Here is a 25,102-nt window from a genome sequence, read left to right as displayed (position 1 = left end):
TTAGTGTATGATAATCTGAGTAATTACTTTTCCGTACTTTATGCGTGCGACTGAAATTTAGCGTAAAAAATAATCATTTGAAAACACGTTGGCGTTCTACAGCGTTGACGGAAGATTTCAAAGACGTTCATCTTGGGGAAATTTTCTCAATCAGAACTTTACGAGTAAGTGGACTTGGCCACAAAAAGCCGTGTTAACGACTCGGTAGCTTCTTTATCGGCGGGAGTCAGTCAACCTTATAATCAATACACAGAACCGTATTAGGGTATCGAACTGTGATTCCCTTGTGTTTTCACGCATTCTAGTATAAGCTCTATGATTCTGTAGTGATTTCCTTTCGCAAAGATTGAAAGTCATACTTTGAAATTGTTTGAAATACTGGAACTTGGTAAAACGCCAGTGAATACCACAGGAGCGCGTCGAGAGCAGAGAGCAGCTGCTGCGCACTGCGCAGTCCCACAGTCGTCGTTCGCGCCTCGCGGTATTCGCAGTTTGCAAACGGATCATGGTGGTGTTTTGACGATTGTAAAATAAAAATTCCTCTTCCATGTGTTTGACGAGGGCATCATGTTTTTGGACAATATTCAAACTGAGTTTTATAACGAAATATTAGGAAACGTAAGTGAATATTTTACGACTGATCTCTGTACAATGACGAGAGGAATGGTTTACGTGTGCCTCTCTCTCGGAGAGGTAATTTTTGAGGTTGCCTAATTGCACGACTAATTAACAATAAAGTATTTTGAAATCTGACCCAATTTTCTAACTGTACTTAATTACTTTGTATCGAATTATTCGATATTTAATCGTGTCTTTCTTTCACTCGTTGTCTTTGAAAATGATGAGAAAATGAGTCGTTAGAACTGATGTAAATACGTAAGTAAACAGTCCCGTTCTTTTCATTATTCCGTTTATCATTTTGTAACTTTTGTTTCCGGTTTTGTGCTCGCTCTTCGACCTTATAATAATTTTTATTAGCTTAAGAGTAGTGTGAATATAAAAAGACGAAAATTCGGAGTGGTAAACCATATGATTTAGGCGCCCTTTTTCTTCCTTGCATACTTATTTACGTGTTGGGTGTTGCCATCTGATTTTTGAATGTTTTCCTTAAGTCACACAGCCTTAAAAAATTTCAGTGTTTTGAAATTTCGATCTTGACAATACTTAACTTGCAACCTTATCACCGAGAGTACCTAATTTTTTCGAAAAACACATTTGATCAACTATTACAGTAGTGTCCGTTTGTTTATGTCGTTGAACCAAATGTTCTCATATAAATTTATTAAAGGATTTTGTTTCCTATAGATAATGCATTTTCCTTGATCTTAGCACTTATTTCTATTTATTTCTTGGTTTATTAATCATTATCCTAAGAACCATTCGTCAACAAAGTCAACTGTGCTAAACCATTGTTTATATACTAACGATTGAATTTTCCTTTGTTTTTAGAGATGCTTATTGTTAGTCAATTTTGACATCGATGCAATATGTGCATGCAAAATATTGCAGTACCTTTTAAAAAATGACAACATTGTATATACACTGGTTCCTGTGCGTGGAATTCAAGACTTAGTTCAAGCATATGAAGAGAACTGTGAAGAGGTAACCATCAAAATCTTTGCTCCTTTGTATAACCAGTAGAACAATACATATTCAAGTTCACGGTCCAGATAATAAAGTAAAAGATTCATTATCACTTATTCCAATGTTTTTTCGTCAGTAAATGTTCTTAGTTTTTGTTCTATTTCTTTATTTCTGTATAATCATGAAGTCGTATATATTCAGTTCTATGTATTTTTTCATCTTGAGGTGTAATTGATGGCACAAACATGAACGAACAAAAACATAGAAACTTTTGCAAGATCTACGCATTGAAATTAAAAAACACAGGAATTAATATTTTCTAAACCTTGGTTTATTATTCACTATGAAACTATTGAAATACATCTAATTTGACAGATCAATAAAGAGAATACTTATAGATGTTTATATTTTATTAATATATTTTACTGTATTAGGTGAAATACGTAATATTAGTAAATTGTGGTGGAACATTGGATATTGTGGAACTTCTACAGCCAGATGAAAGTGTGGTATTTTACATTCTCGACAGTCATAGACCTTACGATTTATGCAACGTCTATTCAGAGAGTCAAGTCAGAATCCTAGGTCAGCCTGACAATGAAGAAAAGATACCAGAATATACCGAGGTCTTTAGAGATAATTCTGTAAGTATCATTTAACCTATATAATAGATTTCTCGTAAACTTATCAAGCTTAATAAAGATTTATCGTACAGATTATATGAAGCTTTTTAAAAATATTTGTTGTTACTTTATTATATAAAATAATTTGTTTGATGGATTTTATAAATACAACATCAATTATGGTAGTTTTGTTGAGAACATTCTGCTAAGAATAGGGGTAACAGGTTGAAGCTGATAGCGGTAATGTAACAGATAATTTTCAGACGGAATTATCATTTCATCTATTGGAATGAAGTAGAACATATTTACTTTGCAATTGCAGTTGCATTATTTACAAAGTGATGATTTTTACTTCATGTTTCATTACATTAACATTACCAACTTCAAACTCATATGGGAGTTGACAGTGCTTGCACTAATAATTGCCCTCTTTTCAATTCTGAACTTGCTTCACTATTCAGTCTGATGAAGAAGAAGAAGACACAGATGAAGATGATTCGAGTGTGGCGGCAGAAAGTAGGCTATCGAAACGTCGGCGATTGAATGAAGAAGAAATTGAAAAACGAAGAAATCGAAGGTTGTGGGATGCGAGTAGAACACAAATTATGTTTAATTACACACAATACAGCTACTATGGTCGATCGGTATGAAATAACAAATAATTTATCTAAATACTTATCTGTAAACATGGCTGTACTAACTAGGGAGTTTCAAAAAACGTAGGCTTTAATGTATGGCTTACCCTTAGAGTGCTGTGATAATCTATGAGTTAGCATGGAAACTCTCACGAGATACGTTGGACGTGGCGTGGTGGGGGATTATAGGAGCTACAGAACAAGCAATTCTTGGAAAAGTTGAATCCAGGGTTAGTGTTTTAGAAACAGGAAATCTCCAGAGTCACGTTTCGAGACTAAGTCATAGAGTTACGGACAGTGAAAAGCAACACGCCACAGCAGTCAAACTTACTTACGACAAGGAGTATCCTTCATAAATTCGTGCATGTTATATACATTTTGTAGTTTCATAAGAATACAGAAGAAATAATTAATAGTGAATATCAAGACTAGTAAATTCCTTAGTAACATTTAACAGCCTTCAGTTGGCTCTGTATCGTCATTGGACAGTTGAAGCCAGTCTAAAACATTCCGTACCAACGGCGGTTTCTCTTCGCTTATGGTCTTTAAGAGGTGAAAATCGCCTTAGGGAACTCCTGGCTGAGATGGGTTTACCTCTGGCACAATCTAAGCAACGATTTTCAGCCATGGATCTCAGCTTACGACACGAGTTTAAACAGATGATTGAAAAATTAGCATCGAAATACAATGTTGACAGCATTGTTGGTGCTAGTTTTACCCTGCAGTACGGATATAGATTTAAATACTGTGCCTCAGACGTGGTATACTCTATGCTGGCCTTACTTGAGTCCACGGTGGGTTTTGATAAGTTTCCATGAACCATATTTCCAACACTTTCAAACTACAAACCGACAAACTTGTTTCTTTGCAGACAAAAGAAAGATTACCACAACACTGCTTTTTAGATGCTTTGGACTGTCTATCTCGCAAGAAGAAAGATGTTGTAGAAAGAGGCATAGAAAAGGCAAAACTAATGCTTAGCAACATTTATAAGACAGCTCAAGGCATCTTAGAAATGAAACAAGTAAAGAATGCAGGTCCATTTCTTTATATTGTTATCCAAGATGGCACGTTAGATACTCGATTATTTGCACATGAGCACGCATTGATCATGTTGGCACAGTTTACACTAAAAGCATACGTAGAAACATCAAGATACAGGAACGCAACTAAGTGGCCACTGATTGCTACTGCACCTTTCAGCGAAGAAGACGGTACTTGCCTCGTTGTTGGTATACCACCACTATGCGAAGATCAACCTAGAAGGTGAGATAACGTTTGCATGTCAATTTTTCGCAAAATGACTCTTCAACAAATCACAAACCGCACAGTCCGCATGCATATTCACACGCAGAATTGCAAACAAAGAAAATTCTCAAAAATTATATATTCAAAGTATATGATTAATTGGCAACTGAATATGTAAAGTAAAAAAAATTTGTGTCTAACGTAATCTTGCATTATGAAAATCCTCGCAACGTAAACTTGTCGCTGTAAAAATGTGAATTACTATCTGACTCATGAATTTAACATTACTAGCCTCTTTGGAAGGGCATTCGAGCAAGCTGCTAAAAATACCAATTCGTATATAGAGGCGGACTACTTCGATACAACAAGTGAGTAATAAAACTTGAAAAACTTTTATTTAATATTTACAAATATTGTTATTTTCATGTTTACCAGTAATAAGACTGAAGATTCAAGAGCGGCCAAAGTTCTTTGATGCATTGACAGCGCTCCTGATTATATAAATAGTTAAGTAGAAATATTAAAATTTAGTTTATAGTTTTTATTGTAGTGGATATCAATCTACCTATACAATTCAGATCACCTGCTCACAGGTGATTAGCAATGTATAACAATGCAACTATGGGTATTATGATCAACATTTCTAAACCCAGACATATTTTAGAACCAGCGACGTAACAAGCTTTAACTTTATTTTAATCGAATCTGTAGTTTAATTTATTTGACATATTAATCTAATTTCACATTACCTATAACTAGATTTCCTTTACAAATTTTAAGCATTCAGGTAATATTTGACAGTTTCAATGTACTGGTCATCAATACACGGATTTGCAGAATATCAAATTTCTTGATTGAATCGTTAATAAGGGACTTCAAAAAGTCTTGTTTTATTTTACGACTTGTTTGACGAATTTTTTCCAACAATTAGGATGCGATCGAACTACTATAAGTTACTGTCACTAATTCGTTTACTTATGAGTCTCACTAATTTTTTGTCAGTTCACCATATGTGAAGTAAACTTTAGTAAAGCAGATTTATTAGCTTTGTATAAAATGGAATGAGAATATTGAATTCGTAAAATATACTCTTGAGTATTTGATTCCGGTGGCTACGCCGTAAACGGGCATCTCTTGTGTGCTTGGGTACAGGAGTCACGTCACTCTGAAGTTTAGCCACGGATGTGTTCGAATGAATAATAAACTCTTTATTGTACATAGAATGATTTTAAGAGTGATACTAGACTTAGCTCTAACGATAATGTAAGCATCAATTTATAACTTAGGGTCATGGTCAACCGTCGAACATTAATATGATAATTTGATACAGACATTACGCAATAAGTAAAAGTGAACCGAATAAATACATGCGTTTTTTAAAAATGAGTTGAAGATATTTGTTGTCAATCCCAACTTAAACGCTGTATACGTTTTTGTTATCACACCTCTGGTTTCTACAGTAAATTGCAAACTCGCAAGTTTCATCAACATCAGCTCATTCACAAACTGTATATTCCAGACCACCTTGAAGTATTCATAAATATTTTATGAATACAACGTGCCCATATTTTGTAACTGGCACATTCTAAAACGCGGAAACTGAAGCATGCAGCTACAATCGATAGTTGAATGCGTTACCCTCAGTGAGAGAACTGCACCATTTAAAATTTTGCTAAGAAGGAATCAGAGTTGTGAACATTACTTTGATAATGCATTACTATATTCATTACACATTACACTGCATAATGTGTAACGGATGTGTGCTGCATTATAAATTTAAAAAAGTAATATGTAATTGATAAGTAACATTACAAATTACAAATGAAAAAAAAAGTAATTTTTATTGGAGAGTATTCAATAGATTTTTTTTTTTGAATGATTTGTTTTTCTATATAAACTTTTCCACCCCCTTACAACTTGTCAAGAGTTGAACTTCGAGAAATACGTAGTGTGGAGTGATGAAGTTGGTTTTCAAGTGATAGCTTTCTCATAGAGAAAACTTTGTCAGCGCAATAAAACAATGAAAATGCAATGTGCAAGTTTCTAAATTGCACGTTTTTCTTCTGCGTGAAGTACTGATCTTTAAACAGAAGAAAATCGAATTTTCCTAGAAGAAACTTTTAGTTAACAAAATAAAATAATGATGAAGCAGTTATTCTATTTACAATAAAATACACTCCATTATAAATTATTTTTTTAAAATTGTAATTATTCACGCATTCATTACACATTATTTTTTGTTTTTGTAATGAGGCACTCATACATTATACATTATTTTTTTTATTTGTAATGGATAACGTATCCCATACACATTGTTCAAAGTAATGAGCAATGCATTACTTTTACACTGCTATTTTCACAACTCTAGAATGAATGCGCCGTAGAGTTTGAAATAAAATTTGGCAAAAGAGAAAAAGCTGTTGTAAAAAATGTTTAGCAATTTTATTCACACCGACGATAATGAATTCGAGTGGAATAAAACTTCTTTCGTATTGGAGACACAAATTGTCAATTTCGTCATTCGCGGTTCTTACCCGTTCTGACCTAACTGCGCGAAATATATGCATATACAACAGCAACACGCTTGTTGAATTGCTGTTACTTGACCGTCAGGCCTAAGCACGGAATTGAAAAATTGATTTGATTTCCGTATCACCAAATAATGAGTTCATATTGCATCACAGGTAAGCAAAGCAATCTTTCTGTTCATGATCAAGTTATAGGTATGTTATCCCGTCTCAGCAGTCCGAATTCTCCCACTCGAAACTGCAGCGCCATCTGATCGAAAATTTGAAATCTAACACTTTCGGAACTTCAGGCCAGTCTAGAGCCAGCGGTAGAGTAGTTCGGTCGACGGTGCGAGAAGTGGAATTTCTATATAGTGTTTGGTGACAGTGTAGAAGGTGGTGTTAGTTAACCGCATGAAGGCGTCTGTTATTGGTAAGTGAAATTACCTGTGTAACCAGAATAGTAACAGAATTAATTGCTCGGGGCATCAGCTGCAATTCCAGGTTGAAATCAGTAGTGAATCATATTTGCATGGTGCATATTCAGTTAGGAGCTGTACCTGTTACTCAGGTCAGCAGTGCAAGTTAGATGTTGCACCTGTCGCTTGAGGTCAGCAGTGCGATGAAAATCCCCATGTTTACATGTTGAGATCTATTGAGATCAAGTTAATCACTTTAAGTCAAGCGTCACAATAACTTGATGCATTAGAGCACATGTCAGTCGTCCCTCGTGCCATTGCCACGTCGGCCTAGCCGTACATTGAATCGGTACACAAAGATCACAAATGATCGCGTTTACCTACCTTTAATCAAAACTTACAGCGCAAATACTTACAAACAAAAATTTTTTAGTTTATTTTTCAATAAAAAGTTTGGAATATTTAGCATGTACATCAAGATTAGGCCTTAACTGGTCAAGCATTGGCGCCAGGGCACATTCAATTACAATCGTTTGGTAAAATTTGGTAACGTCATTAATTAATTATATGGATATTTATATCTTATAGATATCAAGGCAGATATGCTGATAGCGATACCCAATATAAAATTTTACAACTTTGTTACAATAATTTTCTAAAGTCTCGGTGACAGATGCACCATACCGAAATGAAGGAGAAATATAAGTATCCACTGAAATGAGTTTTCACTTCCATTTATGTTTCAACATTAAATTTACCATAACTATACATTCGTTTAATAAATGCAATACGCATACTTTATTTTATGATATATCATACAAACATGAGAATTGCTTTTGTCCATCGTTTCCTAATCTTCTTCTAATCGTCTTCTTAGTTTCAGAAAAATATTAGGTAGAGATAAATTACCTCAACACATTTGATGAAGTAAATATTTCTATCTACAGGGATTTATTGAGAATTGGGATTCTCTAGTATTTTTACTTGGCCGATAACAATTGATTAATACGTTGTAAAAATACGCATCTGTACTGAATCTACATTTTACATGAACCTTTTAGGACCCCAAATAGACGTGATTACTGTATTAACGCATATGTACAGAAGGGGTGCATAATTAAATATTAGAATCATGTTTATCTCTCGACAAAAATTTTTCCTTTGCTTACTTGAAACGTGAGTTATGGTTTAAACGAATATGTATATTTGAGTAGATTTAACAGATTCGAAATTTCAATGTCTTATTTAAAGATACTCAAACCGTTAGATAACTTGAAATCATTCGTGATTCTGAATTGTACTTGGTAAAATTCTCACAAGGAAGGTATCAATATTTTTTAACCAATCTAACTGAAAAAGTTTCCCCATAACGAGAAATGAAAAATGTAATTCTCTAAATTAAATAAAAAAAAAAAAAACTGTCAAATCCCCCCTTAACATGCTTCAATTTGAAGGATGGTTTCACCCCCTTAAAGTGTTTAATGGCAGATAAAAGAAAATATCTGTAGCTTACTTGTTAATCTATTATAACAAATTAGAAAAGAAATAAAATCGTAGAAATCGACCTGGGATACCTTCCTTGTTAGTAAATGTAAATCCCAAATTAAGATTCCCGATAGCGAATTGTCGCCAAGCACTAGTAGACCAGTGCTGGCTATGCAGTTTTTATAGATGGTTATACGCATAAAATACAGAAGCAAATTAATTCCATAGGAATTTAGGTGTGACATAATTTTGGCAACATTATTATATTTGCAGTATCGATATAGATTCAAAAGTAGCTGCTCAGTGACTCGATAAGCATTTTCAGAATGAAGCACATGAGTTCTGAATTTTCCAAATAATTCAAATGTTATATTCAGTTACAAGGTTCTATATTCAAATGAATATAGTTGATTGAATTGTATATCTATGAGTATTTTTATGCAAAACTATTTACAATGTTAAATGTCATGAAACTGAGTAAAATTGTATTTATTATATGCACAATTTTTACATTTCAATCGAGCACAGACGCTTTGTCATTGTATAAATATTGACTGAAAACGAGTTGCCTTCAAGTTGCTAAAAATAAAAAAGTAAAGGTATATCAAATACCTCGAAAGTTCATTAAAGTATATATTGTAAACAATTTATGACTTCCGTGTAATTTATGAATTAGATTTCATCTCGAGCTAAGTTTGATACAAATATCTTAGGTAATGGATATACCTAAGCCACAGGACCTTCACCTATATGATTTAAGGTTTAGTAAGAGGGATATCAATATTAGTTTTATATACATATATAGTTGTACTATAACAAACAGTTGACCATGAAACTGTAAATTAATCCATTGTCAAACACAGTTGTAAATTTCGTTTTTGACAGTACATTCCGTTTTCAAAGAGTATTTCTGAATGAGGAACTCATAGACTCGACAAATATGCCAAATAATGACCGAATGTCACAGGACCATCGTGAAAATGCAAAATAAACCTTGGCCGAAAATATATAATACAAATTCAGGGTGTATACGGAAACCAGAAAAAAAATCCCGCCTTTTTCACGAATTTACCGGTGAAATTTTTTTGTTTCCTGGGTACCTTGACATAGATTATCAGTATTACTTTGCATATTCCTGTTACTTTGCATATTGAAGAAATAACAAACCTTTCATACATTTTTATAATACCATGCTTTAGTCTTCATAAATGATGTTTATAGCTTGCGAAATATAAAATACCAACAATGAAATCTGAGATTACTACAATTTGCGCGAGAGCTTTTCATCAACATGCTAAGGATTTCAGGGTACATTGATAATTTGAATATTTAAAGTATGTTAGAACCTTTATTCGGCATCAGGTACATCGCGTCTCATTATACGACCTTTTACTACATGTAAAGGTAAAAAAGGCGAATTTTTTCCCCTTTGTATTTGAGGATACATAAAAGGTCGTAAATATTGTCGATTATGCCCTTTCATCACGAATTTTATAAAAAATAATCACGTTCTCTAATGGTGTAAGTTCGCATGTGCCCACATCAGGGTGATCGTTATTTAGGGTGTTTTCGAAATTCCGTGCAGACGAAGCGGAAAAATTTTACGAACATTTTTTTTCAAAAGTACGCGTTAACTGGAGCCTGTAGGTCGACTTAAATTACTGTCTTTAAGGCAGTAAATTTTCCAGTGTATTTTAAATGGAAACTTGAGATCACAGCATTATTATTTTTTTCCCCAACTAAATAATGCTTCGACAAATCTTGAATTTGGTATACGTTTTTCCTATGGTCATAAGTATTTGAAAAAATTGGGCGATTTTCAATGTTATAATCATTATTTAACGAAATAAATGGATTAATAATTAATTAATTATTTAATTTAATTAAATTTCAAAAGGTTATATTTTTAACGCAGGCAATGAACGCTCGAAAAAGGAATGTAGCAAGCTTCGAATATTTTTCTTGTTAGCATTATTGGCATTTTAGTTCATATAATATTAAAAATAAAATTGTTTAACGACCAATTATGAAATCATCAGGAGATGCAGCCGCATCTTGACACCAAGTTATTAAATAAATAATATCACGTCAAAGCCTCTGGTACGTATGCGTAACTCTACGTAGATGAATACGTATGCGCAACTCAACAAAATTGCACGCTCAAGCGAGGAACACTCGTGAAATGAATATGGATAAATTTAACTATTTTTGCTGTTATCGGTATTGCGATCATGTGAGTTAAAAAAATAATTGTTTGAAATTTAATTAAATAAGTAAATTAAATGATGAACCACTTATTAATCCATTTATTTCGTGTAATTGTTATTTTCGACTTTGAAACACAACTTTGACGTGCTGAGATTTCGAAACGTTTATTGCTGAAAATCGGCCATTTTTTTCAAATACTTATGACTATAGGAAAAACATATACCAAATTTCAGATTTTTCAAAGCATTATTTACATGGGAAAAAAAATAATAAAGCTGTGAGCCCAAGTTCCCATTTAAATTACATTGGAAAATTTACTGCCTTGAAGGGAGTAATTTAAGTTGAACTATAGGCAGCAGATGGCATGTACTTTTAAAAAAAAATTTTTTATCAACTTTTTCTAACTTGGAATTTCGAAAACACCCTAACCGAAGACCATCCTAGCCCACCATGATCTTATACCGTTATTTCCAATATTTTTTTTTGAGAAAATATAAAATTTTAAACATTGTTCCCAAAATCGACGAATCTTTAGGTTTTAAAGGATTTTAAAGCGAATGTAAGATACAAAATCGGCGGGTACGACTCTGTACAGTTACGTCCGATATTATTTTTTTACAAAAGATGAAATTTTAAATTTCCACTCGAAATTGATAAACCTTTGTATTTCGGAGGGTTTTGCGTCGATGATGAAAAAAAAGACAAATATAGCGGGTACGACCTTATATCATTTATATAAATGATAAATAAAACCTTATTTTCATGCTGAAAGGGCGTATCCACCAAACATAAAGCCTTTTACCTTCATTAATTTTTTCGGCTAATTTTAGTGTACATATAACGTTTCGAGTGCCTTTATAGCGAATGCCATAAAAAGAGAAAATTATACGCCCTTTTACTACCAAATTCGCCTTTTTGGTGCATACATCTTTATAAGATTAGACACGCCATACTATTATACAATGTCAACCAGGCAAAATGGGAAAAAATGTTACCGAAAAAATATGAATTGTGCACTAATTGTGCAAAATTTATCTTGTTATCACGGAGTACCGGAAAATTCCTGTGTCTTTCCCGGTTGTTTCCCAGTAAGAAAAATTCCCAGTTTTTCCCCGGTATTCGCGATATTCCTGGTGCATATACACCCTAAAATTCCATGTGACGTCGACCATAAATGAGGACAAACTTCTAAAATGAAATGTTTCATCAACGGAATTGTATCAAAGAAGTTTTCTATTTACATTAAATAGGTGAATATAGAACATTATTAGTCAGATGGGCTAACCGGATGATATCCTGATAATATGTTGCTCCAGAGCCAGCGTCAAAGAAAGCTATATGTATTTTGCACTGCTCTGCCACCTGATGATCCCGACCCTGTCACTTGCAGCTGTTGTTCTGCGATATTTTGTTGTTCTAAACGTTCCAGTGACTCGGCGCGAGTTCTTATTGGTCCACCGTGAGTCTGCACCTATTTCATGCAATAGTGAATGAAATATTGTAAGCTGCTTCAAAGTCTCGGAATACATCCATTTGTAGACAAATTGCTAGTACAAGAGTTGAAGTTGATAAAGGTCGCTCATCCTGAGATTTAAGCCACCATTCATAAATCGATGCGATGGTCGGTAATTAATTTTTTGTCAGGGTAAACTGTGTTAGTTTTGTTTTTCGTTTTGAATGATTGAAATCTGTATTGTCGGTCATCAATTATAAAATGAGAATCTCTTGATCATGTCAACTTAACTTCTCAACTTGCATTTTGACTACAAATACTCCTTTTCTATCCTTATTACACGTATAGAAATATTAAGAATGATGAATAATTTATAGGTGATTAAAAATGTTGAATGATAGTTGATTAAAGAATAATTTATCAGTGTGATAAATGACAGGATGATAAAAATAATTAAGCGACACCACCATTCAGAAATTGTAAGAATTATAGTTATACCTTATTTAAAAGCGAGCCCCTCCCCCCACTGTCATATTTTTACACTTCATATCTCTTTTTCGTGTTATAGCAAAGCTTTCGAGATTGAACAATGAGAAAAATGTACGAATTGCTAACATTAAGCGTCTAAACTCCTATCAGGTGTAGGTCAGATTTCCAATAAATCAATTTTTTTTCAAATTGCAGTGCAACATCTACTGGGAAACTCAAATCTTGGACAAACATAGTCAATCGAATAGCATGTTACCCTTCAGCCAGAGTACGACAGCAATTGCCAAACCTGAATTTTATAATATTCCATTCAATTTCGGACAATTTAGGTATAGGAAATAAAATTTATAAACTCATTTCACTTCCGTAGAAATGCTATTGAAAGAAAAGTGAAAATGAATCAATCAATTACAAATGTGCCATAGAACAATTCACAATATTTGATTTTAATGCAAGGAATCAATATCAACAAAATCATATCCATTTACAAATTCGTGAATCAATTAGCTCAATGCAAATTATACGATAGTTTGGAATCGACCTACCCTTAGGATTTGAGATCTGAAAAAGGGCCACCACCGTCCTCACTTTATCGTGTATCTACTCACTGTCTGTAGTTTCAGACTTCAGACTGTGGGAGTCGGCCACTCGCGCTCACTCAAGAGGGGTTAGACTGCCGCTGCTGAGTCTTACTTCTCTGGGCTCTGGGGCTGTTGCTGGCCTTCGTTCCTGAGGCTGTTGGCTGCTGGCTCCAGTAGTCACGTGATGTGCAGGCCGGCTGGCAGGATTAGCGACCACATATTCTGTTAACGTCACGTCCGCTGTGCCTCCAGATTCCAGAGGGATGGGATTTTGTCGAAAGTGTTCCAGCATGTCGTGGATTGCTGGGAACCAGAGGTGTTGAACTCGACATTGCCCTTGATCGTTCAACGTCATTCGTAGGTGCTATCATTGCAAAAATTTATTGAAAAATTACCTCTCTGCGATACACAACCAGATACGAAATAATCATTGGATGTGACACGATTGAGGTGAAATTGTTTCTTTTTTTTCTTTACTTGACCAATTGGTGTATTTATTACAATCCCTGGAGAGAATCAATACCATCATTCATGAAGATCTTGATCAGGAAGTATCTAGGGATATTAAACTGACAATGTAGCGCTTCGAACGTACTTCCAAGAATATCATGAAATTACTGACGTATCTGCCAAGTAAATAACTACCCATTCATTGTATTCGCCCCCCATCAAATATAATCCAACCGAGAAATGAGTGCTAGCACAACATTTTCACAAACCGTATCTCAAATATTCAGAATTTGAGTTTAATGCAAAGAAGTGTTTTCATTGAAACATTGCAACTTCTTTTTACATCAGCTTATCTTGAACCAAATTTTCAGCTCAGCAAATGTATTTCCAGGAAATACTTGGATTCGTGCAAGATCACTAAGGGTTGTTTGGATATGTTATCTACTACGATTGAGCCAATTGTAGAATAATCTACCTTTGCTCTTCCTTGAAAGTTGAACGTCAGAACGAACTCCCCTTTTCTGGTCTCACTTTGCCGGACTAGAAATACTCCGTGCCCATTAGCTGCGCCGTGAAGGACAAGTTGTGCTGCATCTGATCTGGGTAATGTTCCGTGAAACCACCGATATTCACGTAAGCTGGTCGACAAGTCTAAGTCTCCGTCGTTACCAGATACTAAAAATATTTGAAAAAATGCCGTCAATGCTGTATAATGAGTTCAGTGAAAACTTGGTAAGCACGGTAATCTATATGCATCGAATGGGGCAGGTTTAAACTTAAATATTTCAAGTCATTAGTTCTGAATTCAACTTTAGTATTATAGAACTGGCCTGGCAATATAACAACTGGTCAAACTAGTAATAACTCCTTTTATAGCAACTCGACATTTCGAATACTGGGATAATTACCATGTTTAGATTCTAGTATATTACCTGGATGTCCTAATACAATCTATTAATACAATGATTACAATAATCCTAAGGTAATATGATTCCATGGTCTAATCTAATGCTATTAAATTACAGGTCTGATGACAGGTGGATTCATTCATTTTAAATTGAACATTGCAGTACCTTGAAAACTGTTATTTTCGGAAAGTTTACAGAGATTAGATGATTACACCATAATTAGATTTTCAGACTAGATTATCTAGTAATCATCAACATCTAATTATCTTGTGAATCATCATGCAATAAAGTACGTTTAAACGCTTGTTGCATTTGTAACAATATACATTTGCAATTGTCCGTTTGGTAAACTATTCAAGTATGATGATGACTGCATATCTATACAACAGATGTTTTGAACAAATTCTCATTTGCCCGGATGATTTTCTCCGGATGTAAATCATCAAGAGATAAACTAAAATCATTTCTCTCTAAATTTCACATTAAGGTTATCAAACATTTGTTAGTGAATTAATTTGCAAATGCGTTTTAAAAATATTTTACATTACGTGATTTATTTGTCTCGAGAATACTTTGTTTTCATTAAATTCAATCATTTCGCACTCTGTCATTTTCTTATCTCAACATTGTTCGTAAGAGTATATTTTGTTGATCGTGGTTTGCTAAATTTTAAATGTTCCTATATTTGCGAAGTAATGATTTTTCCTAAATATGCATCGTTATAATAACGTTACTAACTTCATCCTTGTGTGAAAGATGTATTGTTTGATATTATGCTACTGTGCACATATTATGCATGTAGAAATTGTACAGATATGTAAAATAGATTTTTGTCAAGTTGATTAGTTTCGCTTATAATATCAGCAATACAGGAAAACGTGACTTGTGGAATAATGAATTTTTTTCACACCTAGCTCAAACAATGCTGCAAAATATGATGAGTTATTACAAAAATGAAAGTACTCAATGTGGTGGAAGAAATTGCAAAAGTGAAGACGCATAAGTGGAATGATTTCAACTATAACAGTAAATTGGATTCGAACGGTCAACAATCTAAATCGTGCAACTGACAATCTTAGGACTCTAAAATTCCTTGGGCATTTCCAACGTTTATAGCTGCGATGCCAAGAATTCCGTGAGTAAAATCTCAAGCTCTTCTCAATTTCTCGCGTTTAAAACAATCTTAGAACACTCACATTCTTCTATTTCTTGATGAGAGGGATAAAGCAGATCCAAATTACTGTTGTTACTGAGTCTGAGCCGTGGGGGTAGCTCGGGTGGATTTCCCTGCTCCTCAAGACTGTGCTGATCCTGGATCGTTCTAGTATTTTTACTCGCCGAATTAGCTCTGACTCTTTCTCCGTCGGAGTTAGAACTATGAGCAACAGAATTGGTGGCGGAATCACCGGGTGTCGAGCCCATGGCGTTGGAAGTAGTGGGTGCAGACCTCATGCAGTACTTGATAGTAGCAAGCCAAGATCGCATGTCGATGGAGTCGTGAGCCTCAATAACGAATTCTAAGTTCTGTTCAGCCTTGAGAACGAAGGTGTTCTCATGGTCCGGCATTTCCAGAGCAGTGGTTTCCCTCGCCTCGGTTATCCTGAAGCAAAAGACGCCGCTTCTCGGCTTGAACGCCTTTGGGGGCGAGTAGAATTCGAGCATGTAGCCACCGATGGCCTTGACAAGGGCAAGTCGACACTTCTCCCACTTTTGGGTACCGTCGATGTTTTCGCCTATCAGGCAATTGACGATTCCCTCCTTCCTGCACTCGACGACAATCTTTGACAGCTTCGCCTTGGAGTGTTTGTCCCTTCTGTGCTCGCTGTGGGATAACTCCACCTCGTCGCTCTGTTGCTTGTGGAAGAATCCCTTGCCCTTTTTGAGCCCCTTGAAAGAAAGACGTCGGAAGAACGTCTTGTGCACCGGCTTCGGTGAGACGGGTTCGCCATCCTGTTCCGAGTAATCGCTGAACTCTTCGTTCGACGAGGCCCGGATCGGCGGTCTGGTATTGTTTTGATTGTTCGGAGCGTTCGCGTCGGCCTCGTTTCCGGAAGCCTGGCGGTGAAGTCGCGTGTCGTAGGAGGGCGACCTCGTGCTGCGGCGTAAAAACTCCGTCTCAAAATGCTCGCAGAACGTGTCGACAAATTTTCGCAAAAAATCGCGATGCGACAAAGTTGCCCTCGCGCTTTCCGGCAGGTTAAGATTAACGTACGTGCAGAATGCCTTCGCAAAATCGGACGCCGCCGCTCGGGCGTGCCTGTCACAAAATTCTGACCAGTTGTCCGCACCCTCGGCGTTGTTGTAAACACTCATTATTCTTATTGCTCTATTGCTGTACAGTTTTTGTAGCCTCCCTTTGTTTTTAACTCACCACTTGCGTACGTGTTTATTTACCTATCGTTGTTGTTTTGTTTTCTTGTTTCTTATTATAATTTGGCGATTTTTTTCTTTCGTTTTTTTTTTTTTTTTTTTCCTATATCATTTGATTTTTCTTTTAATCTTCGCCTTTCACAACGTTCTTAAACCATGCACACACACCCATACACTAAGCTACTTGTTTTTGTACCAATTAAGTACCGCTCGGTACTATCTACTCGGTGAAATAATTCCGGTCATCGTACCGCGTACGTGAATCACATTCGACGCGCGTTACTCCCTAATAAATGCCGACTAATCAACGCTCAATCGAAATGCACCTGTTTACGAAGATCAATCACTGTTACACTGGGGGCTCGCGTGATAACCTCTCCTCTTGCTCGCAAAGGCTCAGCCAGCCTCCACTTCCGCTGCTGATGCCGGCGCCGCCGCAATCTTCTTGTATTTATTTTCGTTGTGTATTTCAGTAGCTACTACCGCATACCGCGGAATTAAGATCTTCTTACTTACCGGCGGACGATCATCGGATTGATCAGCTCGACTGATAGGTGCTCCGAGCATTCGTTGATGTGTGTGAAAATTTCGATCGGTGAGATGATCCTCTGTCGGTAAGAGTGGAATCTGCAAACACTTGTGATCCTACAACGATTTTTTCGGGATTTTTTTTCTAACTTTTCATTACACGCCATGTTCTATCTATATCCCAATAAAAAATGATGGATTTAGTGAAATAAGAAACCAAAAATTATATATGATTTTGTGGGTTGTGTACTCGTCTTGCTGCTTACGTTACAATTTCTTCCGCCGGTCGAACGTATCTACATCTGCAGAACGAACATCCCGTACCTCAGATTCTTGAAGGCTTTTCAAGGGAATAGACTCAAGCTACACATTTTGATGCGATATTCTATCCGATTACTCTAGCTGCGTCTTAAAACGAGTAATGTATAACTCATCATGCTATCAAGTTGTTTGTGAATGTTTCTTTCTTTTTGCTTATAGTAATTTTTGGAAACATAGCACGACGACCATAATCAATATTGTCGAACAAGGTGCATCGTTATTCAGCTTCGTGACGAGTATAGACTGTTAAGTTTAAGTGTTTCTGCAGTGCTGAATAGTCAGATTTAGCTACCGAAAAGATGGAGAAAAAATTGATTGTAGGCAAATCGTGTAACCCAATTTAGAATCAGCGTGGAAAGATCTTAATAATAGATTTTTATACAATTTTCATCCAAAAATATGCCACATAATTCAGAGCAATAATTAAACAATGCTTGGTATAATTTCCCTCTGCTGTTTACTAATTTTCTTCAGTCAAAGAGCAAGTTAATTGATTGTCTTGATAGTTTTTTTATAATACATTCATCACGATTGGCACTGCAACTGTTGTCCGGAAATCGGCTAGAACGAAGTTTTATGTTTCATTCAAATAGATTCGTATTAGAATCAAAATATCTATATTAGATAGCCGGTTTAACTTGTGATGTAACAGCCGTCCAGGGCGGTATAATCACTTAATCATAACGATATTATTTCAACCCCAGTACCGCTAACTATATGTATATGCCTTATAATTATTCAAATTAAACCATGTTCCCATAAATGCTGCACGAGATTTGGGGAACGATCATGTGATATCTTGCGTCACGAAAACACTTGAGAGAACAGTTGACAGAGCTAGTATTCGTATAGTAGGTTACATGATCGTTAACTCTTATACTGTACTGAAAAGGTAGCTGAAAAATGCACCGAGTTCATTCAGCGCTGTCGGAACATCAGTTAGCTGAGGTAAACCAAAAAGGATACGAAACTTTGAACTTTTTTCCGTTCAGACAGTTTACAAGTCTTCTGAAGATATGATTCAGCTGAAAGGAAAATTTATTACAAATGAGCGTCTCTGTTATACCAAAACATAATAATCGCGAGCGTTTTTCCAAGCGTGTTTTCCGTAGACAAAGTACCAGTTTCTATGACGGTCGAGTGAGTCTGCAAATACGCATGCGCGGAGTACAAAAAATACCACTTTTAATCACTTTTTAAGTTCTAGAAGTTAAAAGTGGTACTGTCTCTACTGCGCGCATGCACTGTCGCGAACAAATCTGACATTACGTGAGCCTAACTTCAATATAGTGCTTCGTTAAAAAATGCGTAACATATACTTGTCATGTAAGGAATTGTATGCAACAACGAGGGAACGGTCTTTTCGCCTCGCATATTATTCGTCTTCGGCTCGTATGCGTGCTCACCTCTGACTCATATTGCAAATTTACGCTCGATCCGAAAAGACCGAGTTTGACTTATTCTTACACGATATGCTATTCTATACTATACAAACCGAGTACTCTGCAAATTCATATTTTATCGCCCTGAGCCAATAAAGCAATTAATATTCCGTCTTCCGTGTAATAGATCTCTTCGTCGATCCAAACTCTCACTGATCTCCGCAACGATCTATCTCCACCCTGTAGACCTTCTACAACAAGGCTCATTAATTAGGGGATTACAACTCCATACATACCGACAAGGAGCCCACTAAACGTACACACTGTACGATAAAATAAATTGGGCGAAAGTTTCACTGCGTTTGAAATTTTCCAAGACATGCTGAGTAAATGAAAAAGTGGAAAGGGATGCCAATGGCGAAGCGGTTGATTTGATAGATTCGGTAACACGCGCATGGTTCGAATCAATTCCATTACACTCTGCCCGCATCTACCGGTCCATCGTATTTGCACGAAGGAAATCTATACGTATAATATACATGTATTCCTACCAAGTCGTAGCTACACTGCACAGATTCTATCTTCCGATTTGCAGCTCGCAAATCGATTCCTCGCAAGACTTCCTTCCGTATCTATACCGTTCGACGGACCCGATATCTTCCCAGACGTAAATGCGGAAAGTTTGCTTCCTGTGCGGCATAAATTACGTAGATATATATACGCCGGTAAAGGTATAGGTATATACCCGGCACGTACAAGAAACAGTCGCGATATTAAAAGAAGATGACGATGCATTAATCCCTTTGGCATAATCTCAGGCTCGTGAATAAAAGGAGTGTTGAAAGGACCAGTTGAAGCTTGTAAACGCGTCTGCTGAAGAACGCGTCGACATCGACCGCCGGGCAGAACCGCTGATGAGATCCTCCAGATTTGGCAAATCCCCTATCTGTCGAGGCTTGACAGCGACAACAAAACTCATACAATCGCAGAAGGCCAGCTTCTACCATTATACAGAGTTCCTGGTTTTCCCCGTGAAGCTTTTCTCCCAGGATCGCCATTTAATTTCATCTCATATTTACGACCACCTCGTGTCCTTATCCCGTTTGTAATTACCTCGATGGTCTGATTTTTTTGCATAAAAAATTGAAGAGCGCAGATATCGAGATAAGCGAGCATCTATCAATATCGAAGTAGGTTGCTTGAACAATGTATGTACATACCGTACACATACATAACCCTTTCGTTGAATAGGTAGGTAGGTAGGTATACGTATCGCAATATGGGGTCCAGGGTTCGTTATAAAAAAATCCATTCTCTCCGTCGGGCTAATTGATAATCTGAGGTATAATTAATCTATCTCATTAATGTCAAGCTTGTGATTCCAACAAATAGTATAATAATAACAATAATAATAACAATAATAATAATAATAAAAACGAAGAGTTACGTAAGAACTTAAAATCAAACGTGAATATACGCGACATTCCGTTGTTAATCGAATACACAAGTTGAACTTCGCGTTTAAAATTCGCTCGGTAATTTGAACATAATTAAATTATATCCCTAAATCCTGTGGTCAGATGTAACATGAAACTGAATCGTATATAGTGGGACATTGCAGTAATTTATGTTAAAGTAATTATTTTTCGCTGTGGTAACTCACTGGAAAAGACGGAAGTTTCAAATTTCAATAAGATCCGATCTTGCGGGAGAGACTTTAACATATATTTCAAAATTTTTTAAGCTTTTATAAAGCACGTTAGTGTACAAAGAAAAACACTTTGAACGCAAATGACCCAGTGTGTCGTTTCCGTTATCGATTTCATGTAGCGTCTCCTCATCAGCAAATTCAGCTTTGTAAGATAAAATTTTCAAATCTAAACAAAGTTTGCAAAGAGTTTATAGCTAGCGCAAGTATAGGCACGAAGCGGGTATAAAAGGAAAGTTAACCCTCAGTTTGGCACGTGTTTACAAACGTAAACCTCATCTGATTATCGAACAGGCTGCAGCTGTATGCTTATTTTTACGAGACTCGGTGTCTTACTCTCGTAAAAATTAGTACGGAAGTTCAAATTACCTTTCCATACCTTATATACTCTTTTCCGATAGTTGTATCGTCGAGCTGCGTAAAACAATCAATCATTCAGAGTTATGGTACAAGAACGAGGGAGTAGGAAAATTGCAGCCTTTTCGGCATAATCAAAGAAATTATACACTACTTCGGCTATACGGCGGCGTTCTTATTATACATCGGGGGAAAGAACCTAGTCGGCACTATTCAACAAAATTATTAATGGCTCTAGATTCTCCGTCATCATAAATTATTGTAAGTTTGTGCAAGAATATCAAAGCGATATTTACACTGTTCATCAGTGACGGTAACGAAAGATTAATTTCTTACCCCACCAAGGCGTAAAATGGGATTTTACGGTCCGTTTTGCGGGTCTAAAATAGCGTTTTACACAACGGCATGGTGAAAATGAAAACGCACGAAAAAGGACAAATTAAATTCGGGAGAAACTACAGGCCAAGCTTCAGGAGGCATAATTAACCATTTTTATTTTCATTTGCAGTTTGAAAATTCAAAAATCATCAATTGAATGGTAAAGGTTGACTGAATTGAATCTTGCATTTGTAAATGACACGATCGAATGCGGATAATTTTTTTGTTTAATCAAAAAACTATCGGTGGTGAAACAAAAATTTATATTATCATTACTTTTAATAGATATGAATAAATATATTTTTGACCGATAAAGTATCATTGTTCTTTAGGTGAAGCTCCGCCCACGCACCTTCACCGAGGCTTCGTCCCTGAACTCCTTCCGCGCCCACGTACGGGACCTTTTTCTTCCTCCTTTTTTTTATGAGATTGAAGTTAGTCACGTTACTGTAACAATGCATGTTCAGAAAAAATCCTTACGTTGCGCCATTAGAATTGTCTGAAATTAAGTAAATCATACCGTGCCAAACATACCGATATTTTTCAAAAACCAATTTCTTGAATGTCATTCTAAAATTCCAAAATAATGAATTTCTTCCTCGCGTTTCGTGACGTTAACGTTAATTACCGCAGCCTCGTCTTTTGTTGCAATTTTTGTACAATGTTCTCCAATTTTATGGCTCGTAGGGCAAAAAATATTGTTCGTATCACGAGCGTAACGATTTACACCCTAGTGCGATCACGCCGAGCACTCGGGTCGTAAAACCGTGTTTTACGCTCTAAATACGAAAATTACCGTTTCGTTTGACAATAACCGGGTTTGATCAAATCTTATACAGGGATAGAAAAAAATTTACATTCGTGCTAATTATACCACCTATTTTACTGGTCATACAACAACGGCATTAGTTATTCTCGTTGCGTATACACCAGGTTTGTTGGATTTTTTAATCGCGTTGTACCGATTTTATATTTTCCGCGATTGAACAGATACAATGCTATGCCATGGCAATTTGGATATCAAATTCTGGTTCTCGAGGACAACCAGCAATTATGGTGGCGAATAAATTCGTACTTAGAACATAGCTGTGCGCGAAGGTTTTATTTGCTTGCCAATATCAGTAGACTAAAGAGAATATGAATGATCAGGAATTATGATTTATTTGCAAGGATCGAAAGAGATAACGATTAATAGAAAAAAAAAAAATTGAAATGAAGCATAACAGACACGGAAGGCTCGTCGTAAGCCTGATTTATAACAACGCTAATCATGTCATCATCGCTTGCTGCGTCTACACATGAACGTAAAAAGTGTTAGCAGGTAGTCTCGATAATCCGAAGCATCCGGTATCTCATACGGACGATGTCACCCAGAATTTATATTTTTCAGTCTTGATTCAACGGTATAGATAAATAATCATCAGCCCAGGTGCAGATGTTTAGGGGAAATCATTATTACCTAAAAGGTCGAGCAAAATTATTACCACAATTAATTGCTTCCATTATTTAATCAAATTCGATACGCAGGTAACAATTATATCTCTACTATCTTGAAAATACGGTACTGTTTCAAAGCTTATCACGCCACCGGTCAGCGCAGCCTCTGTGGAAACTGGAACCTGTCCAATTAGGGAAACTGATTTGTATACACTTTCACTTAATTTACCCTCGGGGGAGAATCAATTTTACGGAATGATATCGAGGAACTGTGCTCGCACATTATGCCAAAAGTATTTCGTTTCGTTTACGGATGATGTCGCTTCCGAGTTTCTGTGTAAAGAAAATATAATTACATCGGAAAATCGAATTTTGTATCGTATAAATTATACGTGTTCAGATCGATAAGGTTACACCAGCTGAACTTCGACCCGAGTAGATACTCGTAATTTTGTACGTAGTGCCCGAGTACTTCGATGACGTGAGGTTTTAATTAACGATTTCTAAGCAGGGAAACGCGACACTCGAAATATGAACGCTACACTCGAGGACGTTTTTCCTGTTACCGTTGAAAATTCTCGTTTCATCTTTCTACCGTTTCATACTCGGGCGTTCGTATATGCATGTATATAACGTACTCTACATTTATATGCATTACCTTAAATTGAACAGACTAGCAAACAGCGTCTAGGGGTTGCCGAGAGGTTATTCAAATCTCATGGCAACCGCGTTATGTTGGAAGTAATCGATGAATTCCACGTATCTCGCAATTACTTTATCCTACAAATCAGAACGCGGTCGCTCCTGTACCTCAATCCATTGTAACATTACTTACGATATAATCTGATCTAAATCGTATTTCCATTGCTTTTCGGATGATCGTTGAAAAATTTTAGCCGATTAGCCTCCTCTAGACTTCACAAACTCCTCGCCGGGAGAAACTTCTTACAGTTTTCGTTACTGCACAGTTCTCAACTATTTTCAGTTTCTACCATAAACGAAAAAGAGTTTTGAGTACAAGACGAGAATGAGTTTTGTAATTTAAACCAGAAAGTTTAGTCTGTGAATATTAATATACATATATGGTCACTTGTGGTATTTTTTTTTTTCGTAACTATTGCGATGATTTGATGTTCGTTTCACATTAAATTCATGTCACCTTACTTGACTGAGAAAATTTAGTAAACCCAAACAAACAAATTTAACGACGTGATAACCGGAAAGTGTATTGCCAACTATAATTACACTAAACGGTTACTTGTAACACATTTTCATGCAATAGCAACAATATAGGTTTTACTACATATAACAAATAAAAATTTTCTCAGTGTTGTTAAAAGAGACGAGAATCCTAACGTAACGCAGACAAGTTAATCTGTACATATTTATGACATGGGGCTACTATGTTTAATATTTTAATAAGACCTGCCTTTACCATACGTAGATTAAAAAAAAGCAATTCCGTCGGGTTTTTTTTTCACGAGTAAAGCAGGGTTTTATTAATTATGTACACTAGGCTGCATAAAAAAAATCGACGGTTTTTTTTTCAAAATTTTTTGACCTTTGACCTTAAATAACTTTTGAAAGAGTAGATTTGTCATAAAATGTCAAGAACCATTTTTTGTAGACCATACAATTCCCTACAAAAATACGTTCTGGTTTTATCAGTATGCTAATGCGTTGATAAGTTATAAGATTTCAAAGCTAAAAAAAAAAAAAAATTCCCCATGTTATTTAACTGGGAAATGGAAAATCGGCATGAGGTACGTCTAAATATTTATATTAAGATTTGAAACTTGGACAGCATCTTTTTTTCGTCATTTGTATCAATATTTTCGACATGATGTTGAAAAAAAAATAGTCGATTCTTTCGTTACAGTCCAATGTACACTGATATGAAAATTTCTTACAATCTTGTTCTCACGTACAATACGTATAACGCTTCATGGATATGTGACCGGATTAATTAGCCTGACGAGCGAGTCAATGATCCCTGAGAGCAGGATTCAGGATAGAATAGATAATAACACG

General features: G+C 35.9%; 3 protein-coding genes across 4 annotated transcripts in view; 2 read left to right on the top strand and 1 right to left on the bottom strand.

Moving 5' to 3' along the window:
* The first annotated feature begins 193 nt into the window (after positions 1 to 193).
* On the top strand, positions 194 to 5,476 carry LOC107219901 (cell division control protein 45 homolog). Its single transcript, XM_015658256.2, has 9 exons — positions 194 to 618; positions 1,450 to 1,602; positions 2,019 to 2,228; positions 2,669 to 2,851; positions 2,956 to 3,185; positions 3,300 to 3,636; positions 3,714 to 4,108; positions 4,382 to 4,458; positions 4,526 to 5,476. The coding sequence occupies exons 1-9, from the start codon at positions 568 to 570 to the stop codon at positions 4,591 to 4,593; spliced, it is 1,704 nt and encodes a 567-aa protein (XP_015513742.1). The 5' UTR covers positions 194 to 567; the 3' UTR covers positions 4,594 to 5,476.
* Positions 5,477 to 7,786: 2,310 nt separating this feature from the next.
* Positions 7,787 to 17,406, bottom strand: LOC107219895 (SH2B adapter protein 1). Of its 2 annotated transcripts, XM_046734741.1 has the most exons (5): positions 15,787 to 17,406; positions 14,158 to 14,357; positions 13,345 to 13,596; positions 11,995 to 12,180; positions 7,787 to 11,897 (listed from the first exon to the last, which is right to left on the bottom strand). In XM_046734741.1, the coding sequence occupies exons 1-4, from the start codon at positions 16,901 to 16,903 to the stop codon at positions 12,034 to 12,036; spliced, it is 1,716 nt and encodes a 571-aa protein (XP_046590697.1). In that variant the 5' UTR covers positions 16,904 to 17,406; the 3' UTR covers positions 7,787 to 11,897; positions 11,995 to 12,033. The 2 variants fall into 2 exon arrangements, with proteins under 2 accessions (XP_046590697.1, XP_015513734.2); XM_015658248.2 differs by having other exon boundaries at positions 7,787 to 12,180.
* Positions 14,351 to 25,102, top strand: part of LOC107219889 — a 67,888-nt gene continuing 57,136 nt past the window's right edge. The window contains exons 1-2 of the mRNA XM_046734735.1: positions 14,351 to 14,879; positions 15,505 to 15,725. The gene's annotated coding sequence lies outside the window, so the exon portion shown is untranslated. The remainder of the gene's footprint in view (positions 14,880 to 15,504; positions 15,726 to 25,102) is intronic.

Source organism: Neodiprion lecontei, chromosome 3, assembly GCF_021901455.1.
Source record: "Neodiprion lecontei isolate iyNeoLeco1 chromosome 3, iyNeoLeco1.1, whole genome shotgun sequence".
Lineage (NCBI taxonomy): Eukaryota > Metazoa > Arthropoda > Insecta > Hymenoptera > Diprionidae > Neodiprion > Neodiprion lecontei.
Note: the sequence above shows the minus strand (reverse complement) of the source record. Positions and strands in the feature narration are given on the sequence as shown.

What these genes read in the sequence shown, in the direction of transcription:
- LOC107219901 (XM_015658256.2), top strand. Translation starts at nt 568, where the DNA reads ATGTTTTTGGACAATATTCAAACTGAGTTTTATAACGAAATATTAGGA. An exon ending in ATGAAGAGAACTGTGAAGAG is followed by an intron (nt 1,603 to 2,018) that starts GTAACCATCAAA and finishes TTACTGTATTAG; the next exon opens with GTGAAATACGTAATATTAGT. An exon ending in TGCGAAGATCAACCTAGAAG is followed by an intron (nt 4,109 to 4,381) that starts GTGAGATAACGT and finishes TAACATTACTAG; the next exon opens with CCTCTTTGGAAGGGCATTCG.
- LOC107219895 (XM_015658248.2), bottom strand. Translation starts at nt 16,903, where the DNA reads ATGAGTGTTTACAACAACGCCGAGGGTGCGGACAACTGGTCAGAATTT. An exon ending in TCATCAAGAAATAGAAGAAT is followed by an intron (nt 14,358 to 15,786) that starts GTGAGTGTTCTA and finishes AAATATTTTTAG; the next exon opens with TATCTGGTAACGACGGAGAC. An exon ending in ACTTTCAAGGAAGAGCAAAG is followed by an intron (nt 13,597 to 14,157) that starts GTAGATTATTCT and finishes TTGCAATGATAG; the next exon opens with CACCTACGAATGACGTTGAA.